This window comes from Entelurus aequoreus, linkage group LG03 (assembly GCF_033978785.1).
Source record: "Entelurus aequoreus isolate RoL-2023_Sb linkage group LG03, RoL_Eaeq_v1.1, whole genome shotgun sequence".
NCBI classification, from domain to species: domain Eukaryota; kingdom Metazoa; phylum Chordata; class Actinopteri; order Syngnathiformes; family Syngnathidae; genus Entelurus; species Entelurus aequoreus.
Genome location: NC_084733.1, coordinates 47,964,175 through 47,984,792, shown reverse-complemented (window position 1 = coordinate 47,984,792; position 20,618 = coordinate 47,964,175). Strand labels below are relative to the sequence as shown.

The window sequence follows — 20,618 nt, the reverse complement described above, 5'->3', positions numbered from 1 at the left end:
ATTAGAAAATACTGAATAAATGTTTTAAAGAAAGTAATACTAAGTGAATATCTGTTTTTGGCCTTAAAAATAAACATTTTACCGAGTACTATAATTAAATTGACTAAATCATGATTGTCAATGAACTCTCCTAAAATAACAGAAACCACATTAAGCTTCATAAACAAACCAATCCTTAAACACATTTTTTCAACTTTCACCCAAAACAAAGACACAATATGACAATACCAAAACAAATGCAGGGTGGATTCAGGCTCCTGACAACAAAATCTGCAATCATCTGACTCTGTCATATTCCATAATTTTAACATTTTCCCTGTGGGTAAGAAGTTATAAATAATTTTAATTTGAAAATAACGATTTTGCACATCGATAGTGGTTTTATAGATTAGTTTGAATATGGCATCCCATGGCAACGGGCAGTCAAAAAAGTCCTCCCATTTTCCATTTGTGTTGTATGAGGCAGCCTTCAAAGATTTCTTTATTAAATAAAAATTATATATTTTTCTATTTATTTTAGTTCCTTTTTGCCAACTAGAATTTCTTATTAGAGGTTTACAAACTAATAATTTAGTAGTTCCATAATTAATTATTTGTTTCCATCTTTTCCCAATTACTCCAGTTAGTTGATAAAATGAAAAGCTTGAGCAAGCATCACCATCAATAGCTCTAAATTCATCATACTTCATAATTTTACCATTCTCATTGATAATATCATTGACAAAAATGATTCCTCTTTCAAACATATTTTTCCAAAAGAAAGGCTTTCCATCTATTACAATATTAGAGTTCATCCATATTAACTGCTGCAAAATATCGTCTCTTTTTTCTGGCACATAAAATTGAAAACACCACTATGAGTGGATTGTTTCCTTTATGAACCCTGCCATGTTTCCCAGCAGACTCTCTGGGAGGGGATCACTTGTAAAAAAGGATACAATTTCTTTTGATACAGTACATGTTTTTTGTCCAACAGGACATTTGTGTACCACTCAATGTTTAAATACATATTTGCAACAATTGATGCTTTTAAAGACAGACACATAGCTTCAAGGTTGAGAAGTTTCAGGCCCCCATATTCATACTCTTTGTACAAAACCTTTCTTTTAATCTTTTCTGGTTTGCCGTTCCAGACAAAATCGAAGATCCTCCGCTCATGAATCTTAAAAAAGTTTTGTGATGGAGCTGGTAATGACAAAAACTAATAAATAAATTGAGGAATAATTAACGAGTTGGCAATAGACATTTTACCATACAAGGTTAGGGATTTCCCTTTCCATAATTGCATACTTTTGTCCAGCTTTCTTAGTCGATTATCATAATTTACTGAGCATAGATCTTCCAGATTTTCTGGGACAACAACACCAAGTATGTTAACTGGTCCATCTGTCCACAAAACAGGCACTTTGCATTCCATTCGAAAGGACGTTCCCTTTAGATTTCCGATCCTTAACATTTTACATTTATCATAATTAAGCTTAAGGCCAGATTGCTGTGAAAATATATCAAAGATTAAGAAGGTTCTGCAAACAATGAGGAAAAATCTTATCTTTGTGAATCAGCCTTTTCTGACATGAACTTCATCAAGAACAAACACAGAACACGCCTCACTGATGCACATCTGCAAGACTCACTCAGAGTTGCAGTGTCAAGTTACACACCAGAGTACAACACACTAGTTAACAGCATGCAATGCCAGGCTTCCCACTAACTGACAAAGAAACAGATAACAGATTTGGTGTCCAGTTCAAAGTGTGACATGATTTAAAAATTTGAGAGTTTACTTTTGTATTTTACATGAGTTATTATTTGTACAAACATGGTGCAAAGTAATTCATGATTTGTTAAAAAATGTTAGTGGCTAGCTAGTTAAAATGGGATATTGTGATTTCACAAGACTGTCTTAGAAGTGATCATTTGAAAATATTCAATTTGAAAAATGTGCACTTAGAGAAAATATAAAAATAAAGTGTTGCATATTGATATTTATCTGTTTCTATATATATTTATTGTGAGAAATCATTAAGATGATCAGTGTTTCCACAAAGATAAATATCATTAATTATTAATAATAACAGAGTTAAAGGTAAATTGAGCAAATTGGCTACTTCTGGCAATTTATTTAAGTGTGTATCTAACTGGTAGCCCTTCGCATTAATCAGTACCCAAGAAGTAGCCCTTGGTTTCAAAAAGGTTGGTGACCCCTGGTCTAGGAGAAGGATCTCTGATATAAAATACCCCTTCCAACCCGCACCAAGCCAGCGTGGAAGGTGTAGGCTAATAACCAGCATGAAGAGTACGCCAAGAGATCGTTAACTATGGCAGAAACATGCTGAGGCTTTCGTCCAGCAGTGGACTGACAACAGCTGATGATGATGATATATATATATATACATATATATATATGTATATATATATATACATATATATATATACATATATACATACATATATATATATATATATATATATATATATATATATATATATATATATATATATATATATATATATATATATATATATATATATATATATATATATATATATATATATATATATATATATATATATATATATATATATATATATATATAACCAACCAGAAATACAGCAGACTTTGCAACACTAATAGATAACATATATGACAGATTATAATAGATAACATATATAACAGATTATTAACAGATATATACAGATTCATATAATAGATATGACCAAACACTAAATTGGCCCTAGTGTGTGAATGTGAGTATGAATGTTGTCTGTCTATCTGTGTTGGCCCAGCGATGAGGTGGCGACTTGTCCAGGGTGTACCTGATTGTAGCTGAGATAGGTTCCAGCGCCCCCCGCAACCCCGAAGGGAATAAGCGGTAGAAAATGGATGGATGGATGTTGATAATGTTTAACACAGCATTAACCATAAATAAATTGAAAAAGTTTCAGTTAGTACAGTACGTGTGATCGGTATTGGTATAGGCCGATCTCACTCATGTATGATTGGTATCAGAATCGGCAGCATAAAACCTCGATCAGTTTGTGGCCGTGAAAAACATCGCTGACCTGGAACAACTTCCAGATCTTGCGCCACATGATTTTTCCAGTTTCCCAAGATGACCGTCACAACGGAATTGCAGAAGATCCCGGAAAAATCCATATGATGGCGTTGTACAGAAGGCTAAGAATATGCAATATACCTGGGGGTTTACTGCGAACGGGGAAAACTTGAACTGTAGTAATAATTTTGAATACAGTAGATATTTTATAACTTTTCTGACACACCTTGCACAGTATAAGTATGTTATATAAATGTGTTAAAAGACAAGACACAAAATGACATCTGGGGTATTTCACCTGATCTTCTTCTCCCATTCCGTCTTGCAAGATGAAAATCTTCAGACTGGTAAGAATCTGCTCTTTTCACCCTCTCTGGACTACAGTGGTACTTTCCAGGACCTATGTTGTGGTGAACAGAAAATATTAGGTCTGCTGTTTTTTACTCTAAAGTACAACAACCTAATAATCATTCTGGTTCATACTCACAATTTGAAATGTCCACGATTGTTTCTTTTGCCTTAAATTAAGAGCAGGAGATATTTTTTCTTTTTTTCAAGATGGCTTAAAAGACATCATTTTATGATGTAAGGAGGACATTGTTGTGTACCTTTGGTGGAACAATAGTGTTGTGGTTCTCTAGAATGAGCCTTTTGATGTGATGGGACCAGAGACGCTTCTCTTCTACAGACTTGGCCTAGCACAAAAAGTCATTGTCCATGTTATTAAAGACACAGATGACGTATGCTGGCATAGTGACACAAAACACAATGCAGACTACAAACAGCACATCACACAACTGTGATGGATGTAATTTTCTGTGAAGAATCTTACAGTGGACGAAGGAAGCTGCTAAAATACTAATATAACATTTTCCTGATGCCAAACAATGCAGAGGTCTGCAGGTTTTCGGACAAATTGCCTTGTAATTGGATAAATGCCTATTTTAATAGGTGATCGGATACTTTTGGAGAGGGTAAGGTGCTATCTAAAGGGAATGCCTCCACAAGCATCTTGCAGACATACGCAGAAGTAAGTTATGAACGTGACTGTGGAGCAAAGTTTACACCATAGCATATCCAATACATATTATCTAGAGCATAATGTAGAAGTCTGCATAGCTGCCATTTTAGATTTGGCCTTCAATTCAGAAGATCACAACATTCTAACAATCTTTAATAATGGCTTGTACAAGAGTTGCATTAATTGGTTTGCTAGCTATCTCAATAAACAGGTACAATGAGTGAAGTCTGAAAATATTGTGTCAGATTCGCTTAAGACTTCTAAAAGTGTGCCCCATGGTTACACATTGGGCCCCAGCTTATATTCCATCTACATGAAAATTATGTGGCTAAGAACTGAAAAAACCCGCCATCTCCTCATTTAGTCCTTCACTTCACTCCTCAGCATCCACATCTGTCCTTCAATTCAAAGAAGACCAAATTATTTTTTTTGCCTCTGATTTTCCTTTTTTTATACCCACTATTGTAATCTATATAAGCTGATAGGCTAGCTCAACATGGGGACTTTATCACTGGCTACATGAATATAAGAATATTAGGAAAAAACCCTCAATGTCTCCCTCTCGTGCATGGCGGACCGAACTGTGCGGCATTTTCCAGAGTACCGAGTCCCTATTACTTACCTGCACGGTATGAGGCTGCTTGGGATGCTTGAAATGGATGACGCTGAAGAGGAGGGGATCCTTTGCATTGTCCAGTAGCATCAAGGTTGAACACTGAGATCACAGAAGAAAAGTCCAGTTAGGTTAGATTTTAACTGATCCTGTTCTCATAAAAAATAGTAACATACAGTATGTAGAAGTTTGTCATTTTAAAGCTTAGAACTTTACTTTTTATACAAACAAGTAGCTCTGACAGGTGCGGCAGTGTTTCCCACACATTCATTTATTTGTAGCGGCCCGCCACGAAAGAATTAAGGCCGCCACAAATAGATTTTTCGGCTTTTTTTTTTTTTTTTTTGGTCCTGTCCAGCTTCTCAGGCAAATCATATAGTTGATTTGCCTGATTTGTTCAGATTTACTTTACAAAAGAGAAGTGTAGGATCAAGATTTTTGGAGCTTTTTGTTCAGTGGATCAGATGTTTGATGAAACTCTGTGTCTATCTACCACCACTACTGTTTTCTGTTTATTTGTTACTGACTGTGGCAGGACACCTCTAACCTCTGTTTCACTTTATGTTGCTGGTAAATAATATGGTTGTAGTAGTAGGCTAAAGTTAAATTATTTAGTATGCACTAATTAAAGGGGCAGAGCTTTAAGAGACATTTTAGCTTTTATATTTTTATAAGATATATTTTTTGTAAGAATCACAATTAATAAATATATTTCAGTGAATAACTTATTGTTCAAATCAGTATATAAATATGTACATAAAGTGTTGTAATTATATTGTAAAATGGATGGATGGATGGATGGACGTTTAAAACAAAGCTGTTATTATTAATTAGTAAGTATAAATTTTTTGAGCCTTTTTAGAGAAAATCATATCATTGTAGTAAATTATGCAAATTACTTGATGATGTCATGGTGACCACGCCCATAGCCACGCCCCCACCGCCACAGGTATCTTGGCAGTTTATGGGAAACACTGTGCGGTGATGCTTACGTTGCTGTCATTTGTTTCTTAAAGCTATTTTATAAAATGTAACAATAATTATGAATGATTGTACCCATTGTTTTGTTATTATAAGACATCTTTTTAATAAAATAAGCAAACTTACTAAAATATGTGTCTTGTAGACATAGTGTTCCCCTCTTTTCTTGGTAATGAGCAGCATCTTTTCAAGCAGGAAGAGTGTACGACTGTTCTTCGCCCGCAGCACATGAAATGTGCCCTCCAGCACCAGCTCACCATAGGTTGTCAGGTCAAGACCTTTCCAGTTGATCAGAAGAGACTGTATCTCCTGCACATGAACACATAAGCACACACACACACACACAATACAATCTTTATGTGTGAAAACAATCAAGTCATGATTCAAGCCAAATTAAATTTTTACCAGCAGTTAAGACTCTATGATTTATGGACAAATAGTGAAAGTTGCGTTTTGACAATATCTGGGCAGGATATATTGCACGATTAATCAACATCAAGGTTTTAATTAGCTACTTAACCACGAGAGGCTAAGTTTTTGTTTCTTTCTTTGCCGTCACCGGCATTTGATTGACAGACATTTTGGCCAATCAGAATTGTTGAGCCTCGCGTTTGTTTGCCTCTCGCTTCAAACAGGGAGATAGACGTCTCACTCTGTCTATCGCCTTTCAGCACCTGAGAGCGTTTATTTAACAGTAGAATTAACTGAACGCAGTGAGCCCTCTTTTCAGTCATTCACAATCTTTGTATCGGTGGGCGGACAGCAACTCAGCAAGACCGGACACACAGGAAGCACAAACAGAGAGCCTTGCGACACACCATTGAGAAGTTCTGCAAAAAAAACATTAGGATGGGAAAAAATATATGATTCCAAACCAAATGTCCTGTTGTGGTAATATATCAGCTTCAAATCAAACAACCAATATGAGCCCATCAACCTGGACGAATGAGCGAGAATGCTGCGATCACGTGATGGCAACAAACAACATCCGACCTAGTTTTTCCAACTTGGGAAAAAATTGCACTTTAAGATGTTCAGTATTTATTCAACTTAAATTTTTGCTTACAGACATAAGAGTCTATTTTACTTTTTTATTTATTTAGGATAACAGTTATTTACATTCCAATTGCAGTACAATGTTAAACAATTCTACAGTAATGAGAAATAAAAGTTTATATAATTTTAAATGGTTACTTCCACTGTAATGATTGTATCTGTAAATTATTTAGTTTAGGAGTATGATGTTGACAAACGCTCTGAGTACGGTATGTGCATAATGCCAAATATTTTTGAAAAGGAGTTTATTGCATATTGTTTTTATGTGTGGCACCTTGAGACAAGGATATGTTGATTATAAGGCTGAAACGACGCGTCGACGTAGTCGACGTCATCGGTTACGTAAATACGTCGACGCCGTTTTTGTGCGTCGACGCGTCGCATATTTACGTCACACTACCGTCATGGCGGAGCGCAAAGCAGACTGTGCGAGCGAGGGGGAAAAAATCACGCCAAAAGTGGTCAAAAGTGTGGGAGTATTTCAATACACGGCCTAATAATGTTGTTGTATGCACACTGTGTCGAGCGTAAATGGCCTATCATAGCATAGGCAGCACAACGGCTATGAACGAGCATTTGAAAAGAAAACCATCAACTAGTCAATCGTCCGCGCGAGTATACGTTGTCATCATTACACAAAAACATGAATGTGTCATTTGTATCTGCTAGGGGTGTAACGGTACGTGTTTTGTATTGAACCGTTTCGGTACGGGGCTTTTGGTTCGGTACGGGGGTGTACCGAACGAGTTTCTAAGCTAAAGCTAACTTTAGCTGCTAAAGTCTTAACAAGCTGCTTCGCTCCTTCTGCGGCTGCCTCTGTCTCAGCACGCAGCATTGCCCCACCTACACAACCATCTGATTGGTACACACAAAGCGTTATACAAAGCGTTATCAGCCAATCAGCAGTGCGTATTCAAAACGTTACCAGCCAATCAGCAGTGTGTATTCAGAGCGCATGTAGTCAGCGCTTCAGCGTGGAGCAGATAGGTGTTTAGCAGGTGAGCATCAGGCAGCGGACTCTCCCCAAATGATAATAAACACCTCCCAGTCAACTACTAGTAACATCACTATGAGCTAGGGATGGGCGATACCACACTTTTAGGATTCGATACGATACCGATACTTTATCTTGCCTTTTCATCGATACCGATACCATTAATTTCTTATTGGCAATTTTTGTCAGTCAAAAATATTATTACTATTGTTATTATTTAAGACAAATCACAAGACAAATACAGACCATTTATACCACATTTATTATGGTCAATATATAATAAAAGTAAAATTAAAATAAATAACAAATATGAAAAATAAATTAAATATTATATATAATAATAATTATATATAATAATAATTAGATATTAGGGCTTTCCAATTAACTGTCAAATCCGAATCGCAAGAAGCTGCAGTTATTTTTTAAAGTTCGTGATATAATTAGCAATTAATGAAATATGAAATAGGTTAATGTTTTCGAAATGTAAGAAATGATGTTACAGATTAAAACCAAAATCACATTCAATCATATATTTCAAGATTTTCTTGGAAAAAAATAAAACTAATGCAAAGATGAAGAATCTCCAAATGTTATCCCTTTCTTATCTTGTTTTAAATACTCAAGCAATTTTCAACTAACAGTAAATTCCCCTGTGTGGAAATTATTTGAATTTAGGATAATCATTTAAACAAAAATATTCAGTAAACATTACTAAAAAAACAAAAAAACAATGCCTGTTTTAAGTCAACAATTGGACAACACTGGATATGCCTGGCTGCATCGCTGTCGGCTGGCTGTGTGTGTGTTGCACGTTGACGACGCTCATTCGCTGTCTCCTGTCACGTGACTGGGCCAGCTCTATACTCTGCCAGGTACAGGGGTGTCCCAGCACATAGTAAGTTAAGTAAGTCATCAAAAACATCTGAAAGTGATGCTTGCACCCCCCACACGCCGTTTTTTGGTTTATATCGATACTTTTTTCAGAAAAGTGATGCCAAATGAGTAGCGTGTGAGTATCGATATATCGATACCACAGGATCGATACGCACATCCCTACTATGAGCCCGTTGACCTTCTAGGAATATAAACTGGAGCTCAGCTCACTCGCAGTCCTGGCTTGAGGTGAAGGCTACCGGTAATTAGCTCTCAGTTCCAGCCACATCGACCCCTTCTGAGCGCTTATTTTCAGCTGCTGGGAATATTGTAAACAAGAAAAGAACCAGAGCATGTAGACATGCTAACCTTTCTTCATTACAACTGTTAGTCACTCACTGGAATGAGTAGAATTGGTTATTGTGTACTGTGTTGGACTGGATGTTTATTTTGCACATTTTAAAAGCAATACTTAATGTTTACAGTGGTCCAGAATATTTAGATTGGCACTTTTTTGTATTGGATGTTTATCTTTATTTTTGCACATTTTAAAGCAAAATAAGCAATACTTTTACTTTTGAAATGCTTATACTATTGCAGAATATTACGATTTGCACTGGATGTTTACTTTTATATTTGCACATTAAAAAGCAAATAAGCTACTTTTAATTTTGTTAAATGTTAAAAGTTTTAAATGTTTACATTGTTACATAATATTTTGTCATGTTGTTGTCAATGTTGACTGAGTGGCCATACTTTTTTTTTTTGTAAATAAAAGCAATGCCTTTTGAAAAAACTGGCCTACATTTATTTTTTCATCTTCATTTTGAATAAAAAAAATAATCGGTAAAAGGAAAAATAATCTATAGATGAATCGAAAAAATAATCTATAGATTAACCGATCAATCGAAAAAAATAATCTATAGATTAATCGATAGAAAAATAATCGTTAGCTGCAGCCTTAGTTGATTAACAGTCTAAAAGTCTTCCTTCACTTGTTATTTTCGCAGTTTTATGCATTTATACTAAACAAATACAAAAATAACAAATCAAATTGCTAACGCAATTTTGGAGAATTTTTTTTTCTTCAAGACCATGCAGCCCTAATTTACACTATTTTAAGAGACAAATATGCAAGTGCACTGCAGTTTCATTCTTACTTGCAGTACATGTGTGTGTTCGACAAACCTGCACTCTGACAGCATGTTCATGCTTCCTCTTCATGTCGTTGATGTACCAGGCCACACCTGTCATAGTGTCTATGGCCTCCTGGATCACCTCATAACCCTCCTTATTTTGATCAAAGTGCTTTGCAATTTCCTGTAAAATGTGAAAAACATTTAAAACAATAGCATATGGGGATTTTTAAAAGACGAACCCCTAACCCATTGTATAGAATCAAACCCTACCTGTAGCAGTAGGTGATATTTCAGGATCCTCTGTACAGGCTTGAGGAGGAATGAACCTAAAGGTAGGGGACGCTTCAGAGCAGCCTGACGATCCTTGAAGAACTGTGACCGAGTTTTACTCCTCATGCAGTCAGTTAATGCTGCTACTGAACTGCAAGATTGTGGAATGATGTTTGTTAAATATTTCATCATGGAATTGTAAATGTACTCTTAAAGTATGAGCTTCTTACTTTGGATAGTTGGTGCAATATTGGGTGTAAATTTCAAAATATTCACTCTGAGGGCACAAAAAGCAACAACTACTTGAAACACGCTTATTTCCTGAGTTTTTTTTATTGATGTGAGTAAGATAAAAACGCCCACCTTTTCTACAAAGCATTGAGCGATGGCCACGGGGTCATTTGCACACATGTCCAGCGACTGCAGCAACTCACTGACAAACACAAAAATATATAAAATGATAAGAGTTCATTGACAAAAACATCACTTACAATTGAGTGAAAATAGTGATTACATTCAACCTAACATACATACTATACCTATGTGAAAGAAACTACAGCACTAATTCTAAAATGCCAAACTATGTCTTCTATTGGCCACTAGAGGGGAGCGAACACTGTAAATACTAGGCATAGTGTACAGCATGTGACACAGTAATGAGAATTTCAGTTTTGTTTTTTAAGGGAGCCGATTTTATTGGCTCTGCTCCCGAAAATCTTTTGACCCCAAATGACTCCTTAGAAATTAATTTTACACATTTAAGCAACAAAAAAAAGTTAATGTAAATATATAGTTAGATTAAATGTGTTTTATTTATATGCTCAACATGCAACATTTTGTCATAAAAAGACACGATTATGAATTAAAAAAAAACACAGAGCCATCTCAGTTAGGTAACAAGGTCCAATTTGATTGTATATTATTTTTAAAATGTCCAACTGAATAAATGTAGTGTTATTATAATTAACATTAACTTACACAGTTAAGACGTTCCTATTATGAGGCAGTTTGTTTTACACATAACTTTGATAGATAGGGTGTTTCTTTTTAAAAAGGCAAACCAATATGGCAAAATCTGTTTAAGTCATTCCAATACACACGGTTAGAATGTCAATAAAAATCCAAGTGACAGTGGCATTAGCAAAGTGGCTCCTCACAGTCAGAGGAATGTTAGTAAGTGTGTGTTTTGGCAAGCAGCAGGTTCAGAAATGACCACTTGCTGACGTTAGTTGTGTTTAGTGTCTTTAGCGCACATTTGGAGTCAAAGATCTTTAGCGCACATTTGGAGTCAAAGAGTATCACAATATTCTTCTGTGCTTGGTTGTCTGATAACCGATTATTTTATACAAAGAAGTATATGTGGAAGTAGTGGTTTGCTAGGTTCCTCTATCAGTTTTGTTCGTCTTTATTGTTCATCAAATGACAATGACATACAATATTTAGAGTGAGGACAAAAAGGTTCCTCTATCAGTTTTGTTTGTCTTTATTGTTCATCAAATGACAATGACATACAATGTTTAGAGTGAGGACAAAAACCTACCTGTTAAATTCATAAATGTCCTCAATGTTTCCAAAAAGGGCGCACACAAGCTCTGGCCGTATGGAGTGGTTGCTCGTATCTATAATGTGAGCCAAATAGTCCTGGAAAAACAATGGAGGAGTGGGGAAGATAAAGATACATAAAAAATAATGTACATCATTTTGAAAATGTATTATTGTACTGTACAATGCTCACTGTAGCAGATTAATAGGAAAGAGCGAGGCTGACATGAATCATACATTACTTCAGAGCTCATTCCCTTCCTGGGACTCAACTCCCATTAGACCTCACTGTGATGACATCCTGTAAAATCCCCAGGAGCCCAAAAATGTGGATGACATGTTGTCCTTCATGCTCAGTTACACACTCACGGGTCATGCAAACAAGTGGCAGGGTTTGTTGACGAGAGCCAAACACTCACATGTGGAAACTAAGTAAAATAGCACACTAGCAATTTGTCCTGACACCCAGATGATGTGCTGCAAAAATAAGACATGCATCGAGCCTAGTCCACAAATCGCACACGTAAAAGGACTGAAGCTTGTTTAGGATGCAGATTGCTGCACTATTAGAGCGCCAGCCACACATGTGACTAGGGCTGCAGCTATAATCTATCGATTATTTTTTCGATTAATAGGGTAAAACACTTTTTAGCCTCAATGCGACTTTTAAATAGTTTAAATTAACAAAAAAATATAAATGACCTGTATTCTTTATTTTTATTAATGTACATAACATTGAAAAATTACAACAACAAAAAAAGAATAATGTGTAGCCCGATTAACATGAACCAGGTGATAGATAATTAATAAAGAACCAAATTAAATAAAAATACTCTGATAAAGTATTAGAAATTGAGTGACAATGCATTCAACAATTTAACATGTACACATTTGAAAATGTATTAATTGGAGGACTGGTGTTTGATGAAACAATTTGTTAGCATTACCATATAAATTATAAATGCTAACAAGTCCTCACATGTGTTTGAATTAAACATTTGTTGTGCAAATTAAACATAAAATATGTCAATAAATGACCAAATAGACTTACTTTTCTTTCTGTTTTCTGTCTGTTGCGCTTAAATATGAAGACTGTTATCTGGTAAAGTTGAATCATTGATATAGTGTATTGTGAAATGCCACATCTGCTTGGCAGTGCAAAGATTTCACCGCGATGTCTGTTTTTTTCCCACTTTTAAATAATCGCAACCCTCTCATCTTCTCTGGGCCCTTTGCTTTCTTTCCATTTTTTTCTGAGCCATCTCTCTCTGTAGGCACTCCATTAGTTTTAGATGCAGCTGTATATATTTTTACATATCCTGAATATTTTTCATCAATATATTTTTCTATTGGGCAATGCTTTAAACTTATATTATTTAATAATTGCATATTCACATCTGGAATGTCGTACATCAATCTGCTGCGGTATGCCAGGAATTGGTATATTATCAATTTGATTTTTTTTAATACACCTCTTATATCCATCCAAAACTCTTATATTTTTTTCTATTTCTTGGCATATTAGTAATACTTGATGATATCCCGCCACTATCCCCTTCCATCTCGATCAAGTCACAAATCAGAATATGCCTTACCGCCAAAAGATTCAAGTTGATACGCTCACGGATCGTAGCAGTGACAGGCTATAGAGTAGTGGATGGGGGAATATATGCGTGAGAAATGCCAAGTGAGGCGTGAGAAAGGGTTAAATTGCGTGAATGTCACGCTCAAAGAGTGAGTCTTGTCAGCCCTGTTGCTAACTTACAAACAGACATAACATACAGTATGTATTATGATATGATTAATCAAAGTTTAAATAAAACTGGCATGTCCGTCTGTGTGTGTCCACCATTGGTGGGTGGTGGCAGGGCCGTTGGCATAGAAGAAAGTTCAGCCTTGTAACATAAATGTAAGTTATGTAGTAGGGCTGGGCGGTATACCGATATTATAGTTAATACAGGTATATTTTAGAAAGGGGTATATATTTGAGACAATTCCATGTGCCTTTATTACGTCCGTTTGCTCTTCTCTGCGCCTGCCGGGCAAAACACAGGGCATTCCATTTGGCTCAACCCTGCCCCTTGCGTGTTTATGTAGGCTTCTCTGACACAAAATGAAGCAACAAAACAAACTCTTTGAAAGAATATGGCGCCCTTGCGTCGACTCCTCCACTTCTGAGTGATGAAATGCTTTGGTCTGCGACTGCATTTGGCTATTGGTGAGTGACTAGGGTTGGGTATCGTTTGAATTCGAACGATTCCTATTCTTTGTTTCGATTCCGATTCCTGACGATTCTCGATTCCGATTCTTTTAAGAGGCAGGGTCAAAAAAAGTTTAGGATATTTTAAATGAGCTAGCTAACCTATAGTCTTTCTGAATGAAATAGTCTGACATTCTCCATCAATTTTAATTCTATTAACTTTTTATGAACTTTACTATAAATTCCTCACAGGGCTGTTTTCAACTAGAATATAAATATCAAATCTATGAACTTGAATATAAATATTATAAATTATGAATACATTTTCCCAGGGGTACACTTTCCTCAAGAGAGCTTTATTTTTGAAAACCTCATGACAACACATTTACACACAAGTGTATGATGCTGCAGGAAACCTCATGAAAACACATTTACACACACAAGTGTATGATGCTGCAGGTACTTAAAAATGTTACCGTGCTCCCACTGATGGGCTAACCTGGTGCAGAAAAGCAAATAAACAATAAGAAACAACTTGCAAAACCCAGTCCAGATTAGCAGCAGGTACAGTATAAAATCAGAGACAGTTTTTGTTTAGGAAAATGACCATATCCGCCTTCTCAGGCAGGATGCGTGAGCGTTCTGGACAGATAGTGTCTCCTGCTGTGGAAAATACACCTTCGCTGGGTGTGGAAGAAGCTTGAACGCATAAATAGGAGAAAGCGAGATATGACAGCAAAGGATAAGTCTTTTGTTGGTTCCACCGGACCACCACCATGCAGCAGGGTCGTCAGACATAAGTATCGGTGGAACGTCCTGGTACATATGCAGCTCTCTCTCCACTCGTTTCTTGATGGACATGGAGCTCTGTTATTTCGCGGTTATTTCATTTTTTTTTTTGTAAAGTAAAGCCACACTTTCGACCGCCGACGCCCGCTATCCATGCTTGAGCTTGACTGACTCGCTCGGCTATGCTAACACTTCCGGTGGTGGGCGCTTCTTCGTTGGTGTCCGGGGCTTCCTCTTCCGGTTCGGCGGACATATTTTTTTCCGGTCGGCGGACTGGTATCGAAAATAGGAATCGAAATTTAAACTTTTAAACGATTCCGGGAGAATCGGAAAGTTAGTCCCGGTTCCAATCGATACTCGATACCCAACCCTATGAGTGACTACAGCTTTATTTAAACTTACATCACTTGCTTGAGAACCTATAGCTCTCCTTGTAGCAACTTTATCACTAATCTCATCTGTTTATGTTGTTTACTTCTGTTAGCAACTTAGCACTGCTGCTCACTAGGTGTGTCAATTGTTTAGCTTTTCTTCGGCTTGAAAGTGCTTCTCTCCATAGCCTGTGCGGATTAAGCTACTGTAGTATAGCGACTGGGTGGCTGGAAAATTAGTTTTAAACTTAACAGCCAGCGGTTTCCACCGTAGTGAGCAAGTAGAAACTCAGTTTATTCCCGCGCACAAGTGTGAGGCTATAAACCTGGTAATGAACAAAACCTGCTTTGACATAGTAATGGCTAACTAATTACTCCTACATATAAACAACACATTACGTTACCACTTACAACACAATAATCTGAGTACTTTCAACACTGGTTATCTAGCCATAAGACACTTAGGCAACAAATATAAAAATATATACACTGATTACAGTGTCCTGCAGAAGTAGTCATCCCCCTGAAGGTTTTTGTAATGCTTTTAAAAAAAATGTACAAAGTGCTTAAAGGGAAACTGCACTTTTTGGGGGGAATTTTGTCTTTCACAATCGTTATGGGAGACATGACGATGGATGTTATTTTTATTTTTTTGCATTATAAAAATTAAATAAATGTGATCAAAAGTTTGCTTACCATGGAGCCTATGGGAGCCGTGCAATTCCGCCTATAAAACCTTTAAAAAAACATCCAAACACCTCCATTGATGTTTTACATACATGATGTAAGTATATATGTAATGCAGTAAACGGCACATTTATACTAATATATCAAATTTACGTATTTTGATCATTTTAAGCAAACACGGCGCATTAATTTTTAAAACGCATCACTACATTTGCTTTTTTTTCTTCACCATTGATTACTACTCACTGCAGACTTCAGAAGAGCCAACAAACATAATAAAACATCACTTCCAGTGCAACGTCTACTGTCATTAGGATGCCGGAGGCTGGGATGTTCATATATTCCCATTTAGATGAAGAATGACTCATAATCCTCACGAAGAAAAGGGGTGGGAGGCATGGGGACCAAGGGTCTGTTCGTCCTCGCCAGTTTCAGGTCCTAAATGGCTGTCAAAGTGTACCAACTTGTCGGAATACATACTCAGACTTCTTCTGTCCAGGCGACATGCATGATTTATGATCTACAATAAACTTACAGGGAGCAAGGAAGCGAGGAAGCAGCAGACCACTCGTTGTAAACATAGGGCCGCACGGTAGTGATCACGGCACCGCTATAAACAGTTCATCTGCGTTAGCGCTTCTAATAACATTATCACTAATACTTGGTTAATATTCAAATCACGAAATGTAAATTGTGTATTATTGGCGGTTTTTGAATGGTTATTTATTGGATTTTCTGGGCGCAATATTGGTGCTTCCATTGGCTGCGCTGTAAGCAGACTTTTACTTACGTTTATTAAATATTTAGAATGCATACAAAAAAAATCCATCCTTCATGTTTTTCACAATGATTGCGAATGATTGACAAAATTCCCCCAAAAAGTGCAGTTTCCCTTTAAGCACTTTGTACGTTTTTTTTAAAAGCATTACAAAAACCTTCAGGGGGATGACTACTTCTGCAGGACACTGTAATCAGTGTATATATTTTTATCACGGGTTAGGGCTTGAAAGTGATGCATTGGCCACATTCTTGTTCATACAATGTTGCGTATAATGACTCGGTTGACTTAAAGTCAGGTGTTGGGGATGCATTTAGGATGTGGGAGGCCATCTGCATCAAACAGCTGTTCTCTCCACTCCCGTGGATAGACAGTTAAGAATGAGAGGCATGTGAGCGAGTGATAAAACAACATCTAAAGGCATGGACGGGTGCAGTGTCAACAGCTGTCAGTGGGTTGTGTGTCATATCAAGAGGGAGCTTTGAATGAGGCCACGGTCTTCAGTTTCTTACATTTTCCCTTCATTTGAGTATCAGTGTGATGATAAAATACAGGATCTGTGTGATTAAGGCTGTTTTGTAATCACAAATGAGTAGCGAGTACATCTGTACCAGAATATGTTCCCACATTGTGGGCTGTGGAAAAACCCACTACTCTTTTCTTTCAATGGTTTGTGTTTGTGTTGGCTGGAAAAGTCTTGTATGACTGTTGACTGCGGCCAGACCAGGGATTTCAACCAAAATACTTGGAGGTTGAGGAAGTGCTCGTCAGATGCAAGCATCAGACGCCAGCGCAGAGTGAGACAAGGTGTGGAAAGGTGCTGGCTGGTTTATTGCCCGTCTGTTTCAGAAATTCATCACATGTTAAACAAAAGATCAACATTCGTAGCACAGGACTGTTTGACAGCTAAATGCTTCTGTTTCTTTGCTTTACATATGATTGAGGTTCAAAGAGTTTTCTCTTGCAGCAAGTTGTTGGTAAAAGATAAATAAACTGTTGAGTGGTCAAATTATTTTTTAATGCATCACATCTCTGTGATGTCCTTCGCTGGACTGCAAAGCTTTTAAGCCCATGAAAGACATGCACTGTTTTGTAGTTTAAAAAATAAATATAAGCACTGTCAATGCTCACTGCAATAAACAACACACCAGTTTATATACAATACTCTGACCAGGCCATAAACTGTTTCATAGCCATCATTATGGTCTAAGACGTATAATCACTGCACTCAGTTGCCAGATGTTAGGCCTAATTTTTGGTTCTTCACCAATTTGTTTCCATATTTAATGCAGGTGAAGACAGTAAATATACACTAAAACTTATATCTGCACAAGACAATATTTTCTTTGAACGGCTGTTCATTGGCTACAGACATGAAGTCTGAGTATTCTTCTAAATCAAATTCTAATGCTGACTTAGTGTACTGCTGGAAGGGGGATAAAAATCTAAATTTGAAATAGAGCCGGCAAAAAATTAACTCACCTCTACTATGCTGCGCAGGTCTCTGACGTACATGCGTTCTGTCTCAATGATCTCCATGACAACTCGGTCCATGTAGGTCAGCTTTGGGTTGGGCGCCATCGTGTCCGTGACGACAGGCGAGGCGATGTTGTCAAGGATCTCTGCACTCGCCTTGCTGTTGCATGTGCCGTTGTTGTTATTCCACTGGTTGCCGATCAGGAGCGGCTGCCATGCGCCACTGGAACCTGCGAGGCCAGAACTCTGGTCTCTTGTCTGCTCTACAGTGCTTTCAGTCGGGATCAGCTCCAAGTCTATGTCCTCCTCGCTTGGTATGGGTGGGGTGCTGGAGGATGGAAGGGTCACAGTGCTCCCAAAAAGGCTGTGACTGTCACGAGATGATCCAGAAGATAGTGTTGACACCAGACTCACTGGACGTTCCCCTTCTCCATCCAATGGCTCTACACATAGTTGACTGTAACAATCTCGTCCGAAGTCTGTGTCAACTTGCTCATGTTCTCCTCCAGTGGAAAGGGGTGAGGGAAACTGAGGACATTCTATATAGAAGAGAGGGATAAACAGAAATTGTATTTGTTATAATGAGCAATTTGGACAAACTAAGAAAAGTGACAAACTACATTAGACGGTAGAAACATTTTTCATTGCAATTATTTTTTACTACATTTTTTCCGGAAAAAAATACATCAATAAGTCACACAACATGTTTTGTCTGGTGTCACATCATGTGACACACATCATGTAAGTAACCCAAAAAATGTATCTTTCTTTGGCGATTTGTCATAACATTGTTTCCCATACAGTCATTAATGTTTTTTGACAGTCCGCTAGAGCTGTACTGTATAGTGAGTACTAGTATTTTTTCGTATCGGTTCCCAATTGGGTCAATCCTGAAGGACCGTTAAAATTCTGGATAAATGATTCAGCTATCTGTATTTTTTTTATCCAGCTGACCATCATTATTATTCACTTCAGCTTCTGCTGCTACCCATAACAATCAACTTGGAATAATCACAAATAAGGAAGGAACATTACATAAAAGTTTGTAACGCAACAATGTTTTATCCTCAAAAGTCCTTCAAATTTCATCTATCCATTCATCAAGCCATTTTCGATCGCTTGTCCCTCTCGGGGTTGCGGGGGTGGATGGAGCCTAACATTTCCGTTATTTTGTATGGGATAAATGGATTCCAAATTTAAATCAACCAGTGAAATGATTGTGTTTGTATGTATGTCTTTTCATGTGTATGCCACATGTGGAGACAAACTGTGGTTATCTGGGGTAAAAAGTTCAGTGGTCTGGGAATTTCAGATAGAGGTCAGAGACTGCCCTGGGCTGAGAAAGCGACAAAATCTTAAGGATTTAAAAAAAACAACTCGAATCAGTACTGACATTGTCTATTAGCAACTCTATGTATTTTCAGGAGAAACCTACTACTCATTGACATTCTACTGAATATTCAACTCAGCCTTGGCCAAGCTTAGAAAAACAGAGGAAAAAAAATATGAGATGAAAATAGCGGATAGGGAACTGGAGGTTTGTTTATATGCCCTTGTTGGCTGCTTTGGACATTTTTGAAAAATTTAATCCATATTCAGTTTCACATCCTTACTCTCAAGAGGAAAAATGTTCCTCAAAGACTTTCCTAAATATATGAAGTCATAGGAGTATGAGACTGAGTGGTACTGAGTTGCCACTGTGCAGAGAGCTCAATTTCTTGAGGTATTTGCAAGGTGCAAAGGGGTCAACCCCATTTTGGGGGGTGTTGAGGTGTGGGGGGGGCAGGGTTAAGGTGGGCGAGGTTCTGGGCGGGGTTTGGTAGTAGCGGGGGTGCATATTGTAGCCCGGAAGAGTTAAGGCTGCAAGGGATTCTGGGTATTTGTTCTGTTGTGTTTATGTTGTGTTACGGTGCGGATGTTCTCCCGAAATGTGTTTGTCATTCTTGTTTGGTGTGGGTTCACAGTGTGGCGCATATTTGTAACAGTGTTAAAGTTGTTTATACGGTCACTCTCAGTGTGACCTGTATGGCTGTTGATCAAGTATGTCTTGCAGTCACTTTCGTGTGAATACAGAAGCCGCATACAACATGTGACTGTGCCGGCATGCTGTTTGTATGGTGAAAAAGCGGACGCGTCGACAGGTTGTAGAGGATGTTAAAGGCAGTGCCATCACGGCACGCCCTTAATATTGTTGTCCGGGTGAAAATCGGGAGAAATTCGGGAGAATGGTTGCCCCGGGAGATTTTCGGGCACTGAAATTCGGGAGTCTCCCGGAAAAATCGGGAGGGTTGGCAAGTATGATAATTCGACTTTAGACCAATAAATTGAATCTATATCTTTCTTTGACGATTTGTCATAACATTGTTTCCCATACAGTCATTAATGTTTTTTGACAGTCCGTTAGAGCTGTACTGTATAGTGAGTAATGGTATTTTTTCGTATCGGTTCCCAATTGGGTCGGTCCAGAATGACCGTTAAGATTCTGAATAAATGATTCAGCTATCTGTATTTTTTATATTCAGCTGACCGTCATTATTATTTACTTCAGCTTTTGCTACTACCCATAAAAATCCACTTGGAATAATCACAAATAAGGAAGCAACATTACATAAAAGTTGTAATGCAACAATGTTTTATCCTCAAAAGTCCTTCAAATTTCATCCATCCTTTCATCAAGCCAATTTCTATCACTTGTCCCTCTCTGGGTTGCGGGGGTGGCTGGAGCCTACCCCAGCTGCATTTGGGCAAAAGGCGGCTTACACCCTGGACAAG

The 20,618-nt window shown here is 37.4% G+C and overlaps 1 protein-coding gene across 1 annotated transcript in view; it reads right to left on the bottom strand.

The window, feature by feature from the left end:
- LOC133646530 (pleckstrin homology domain-containing family G member 3) overlaps positions 1–20,618 on the bottom strand; it is a 90,158-nt gene that overhangs the window by 22,856 nt on the left and 46,684 nt on the right. The window contains exons 3-13 of the mRNA XM_062041983.1: positions 17,853–18,385; positions 11,544–11,644; positions 10,367–10,436; positions 10,234–10,280; positions 10,004–10,154; positions 9,783–9,914; positions 5,798–5,980; positions 4,700–4,792; positions 3,665–3,751; positions 3,544–3,574; positions 3,355–3,456 (exon numbers count right to left, since the gene is read on the bottom strand). Coding sequence (XP_061897967.1) covers positions 3,355–3,456; positions 3,544–3,574; positions 3,665–3,751; positions 4,700–4,792; positions 5,798–5,980; positions 9,783–9,914; positions 10,004–10,154; positions 10,234–10,280; positions 10,367–10,436; positions 11,544–11,644; positions 17,853–18,385 — 1,530 coding nt within the window. The remainder of the gene's footprint in view (positions 1–3,354; positions 3,457–3,543; positions 3,575–3,664; positions 3,752–4,699; positions 4,793–5,797; positions 5,981–9,782; positions 9,915–10,003; positions 10,155–10,233; positions 10,281–10,366; positions 10,437–11,543; positions 11,645–17,852; positions 18,386–20,618) is intronic.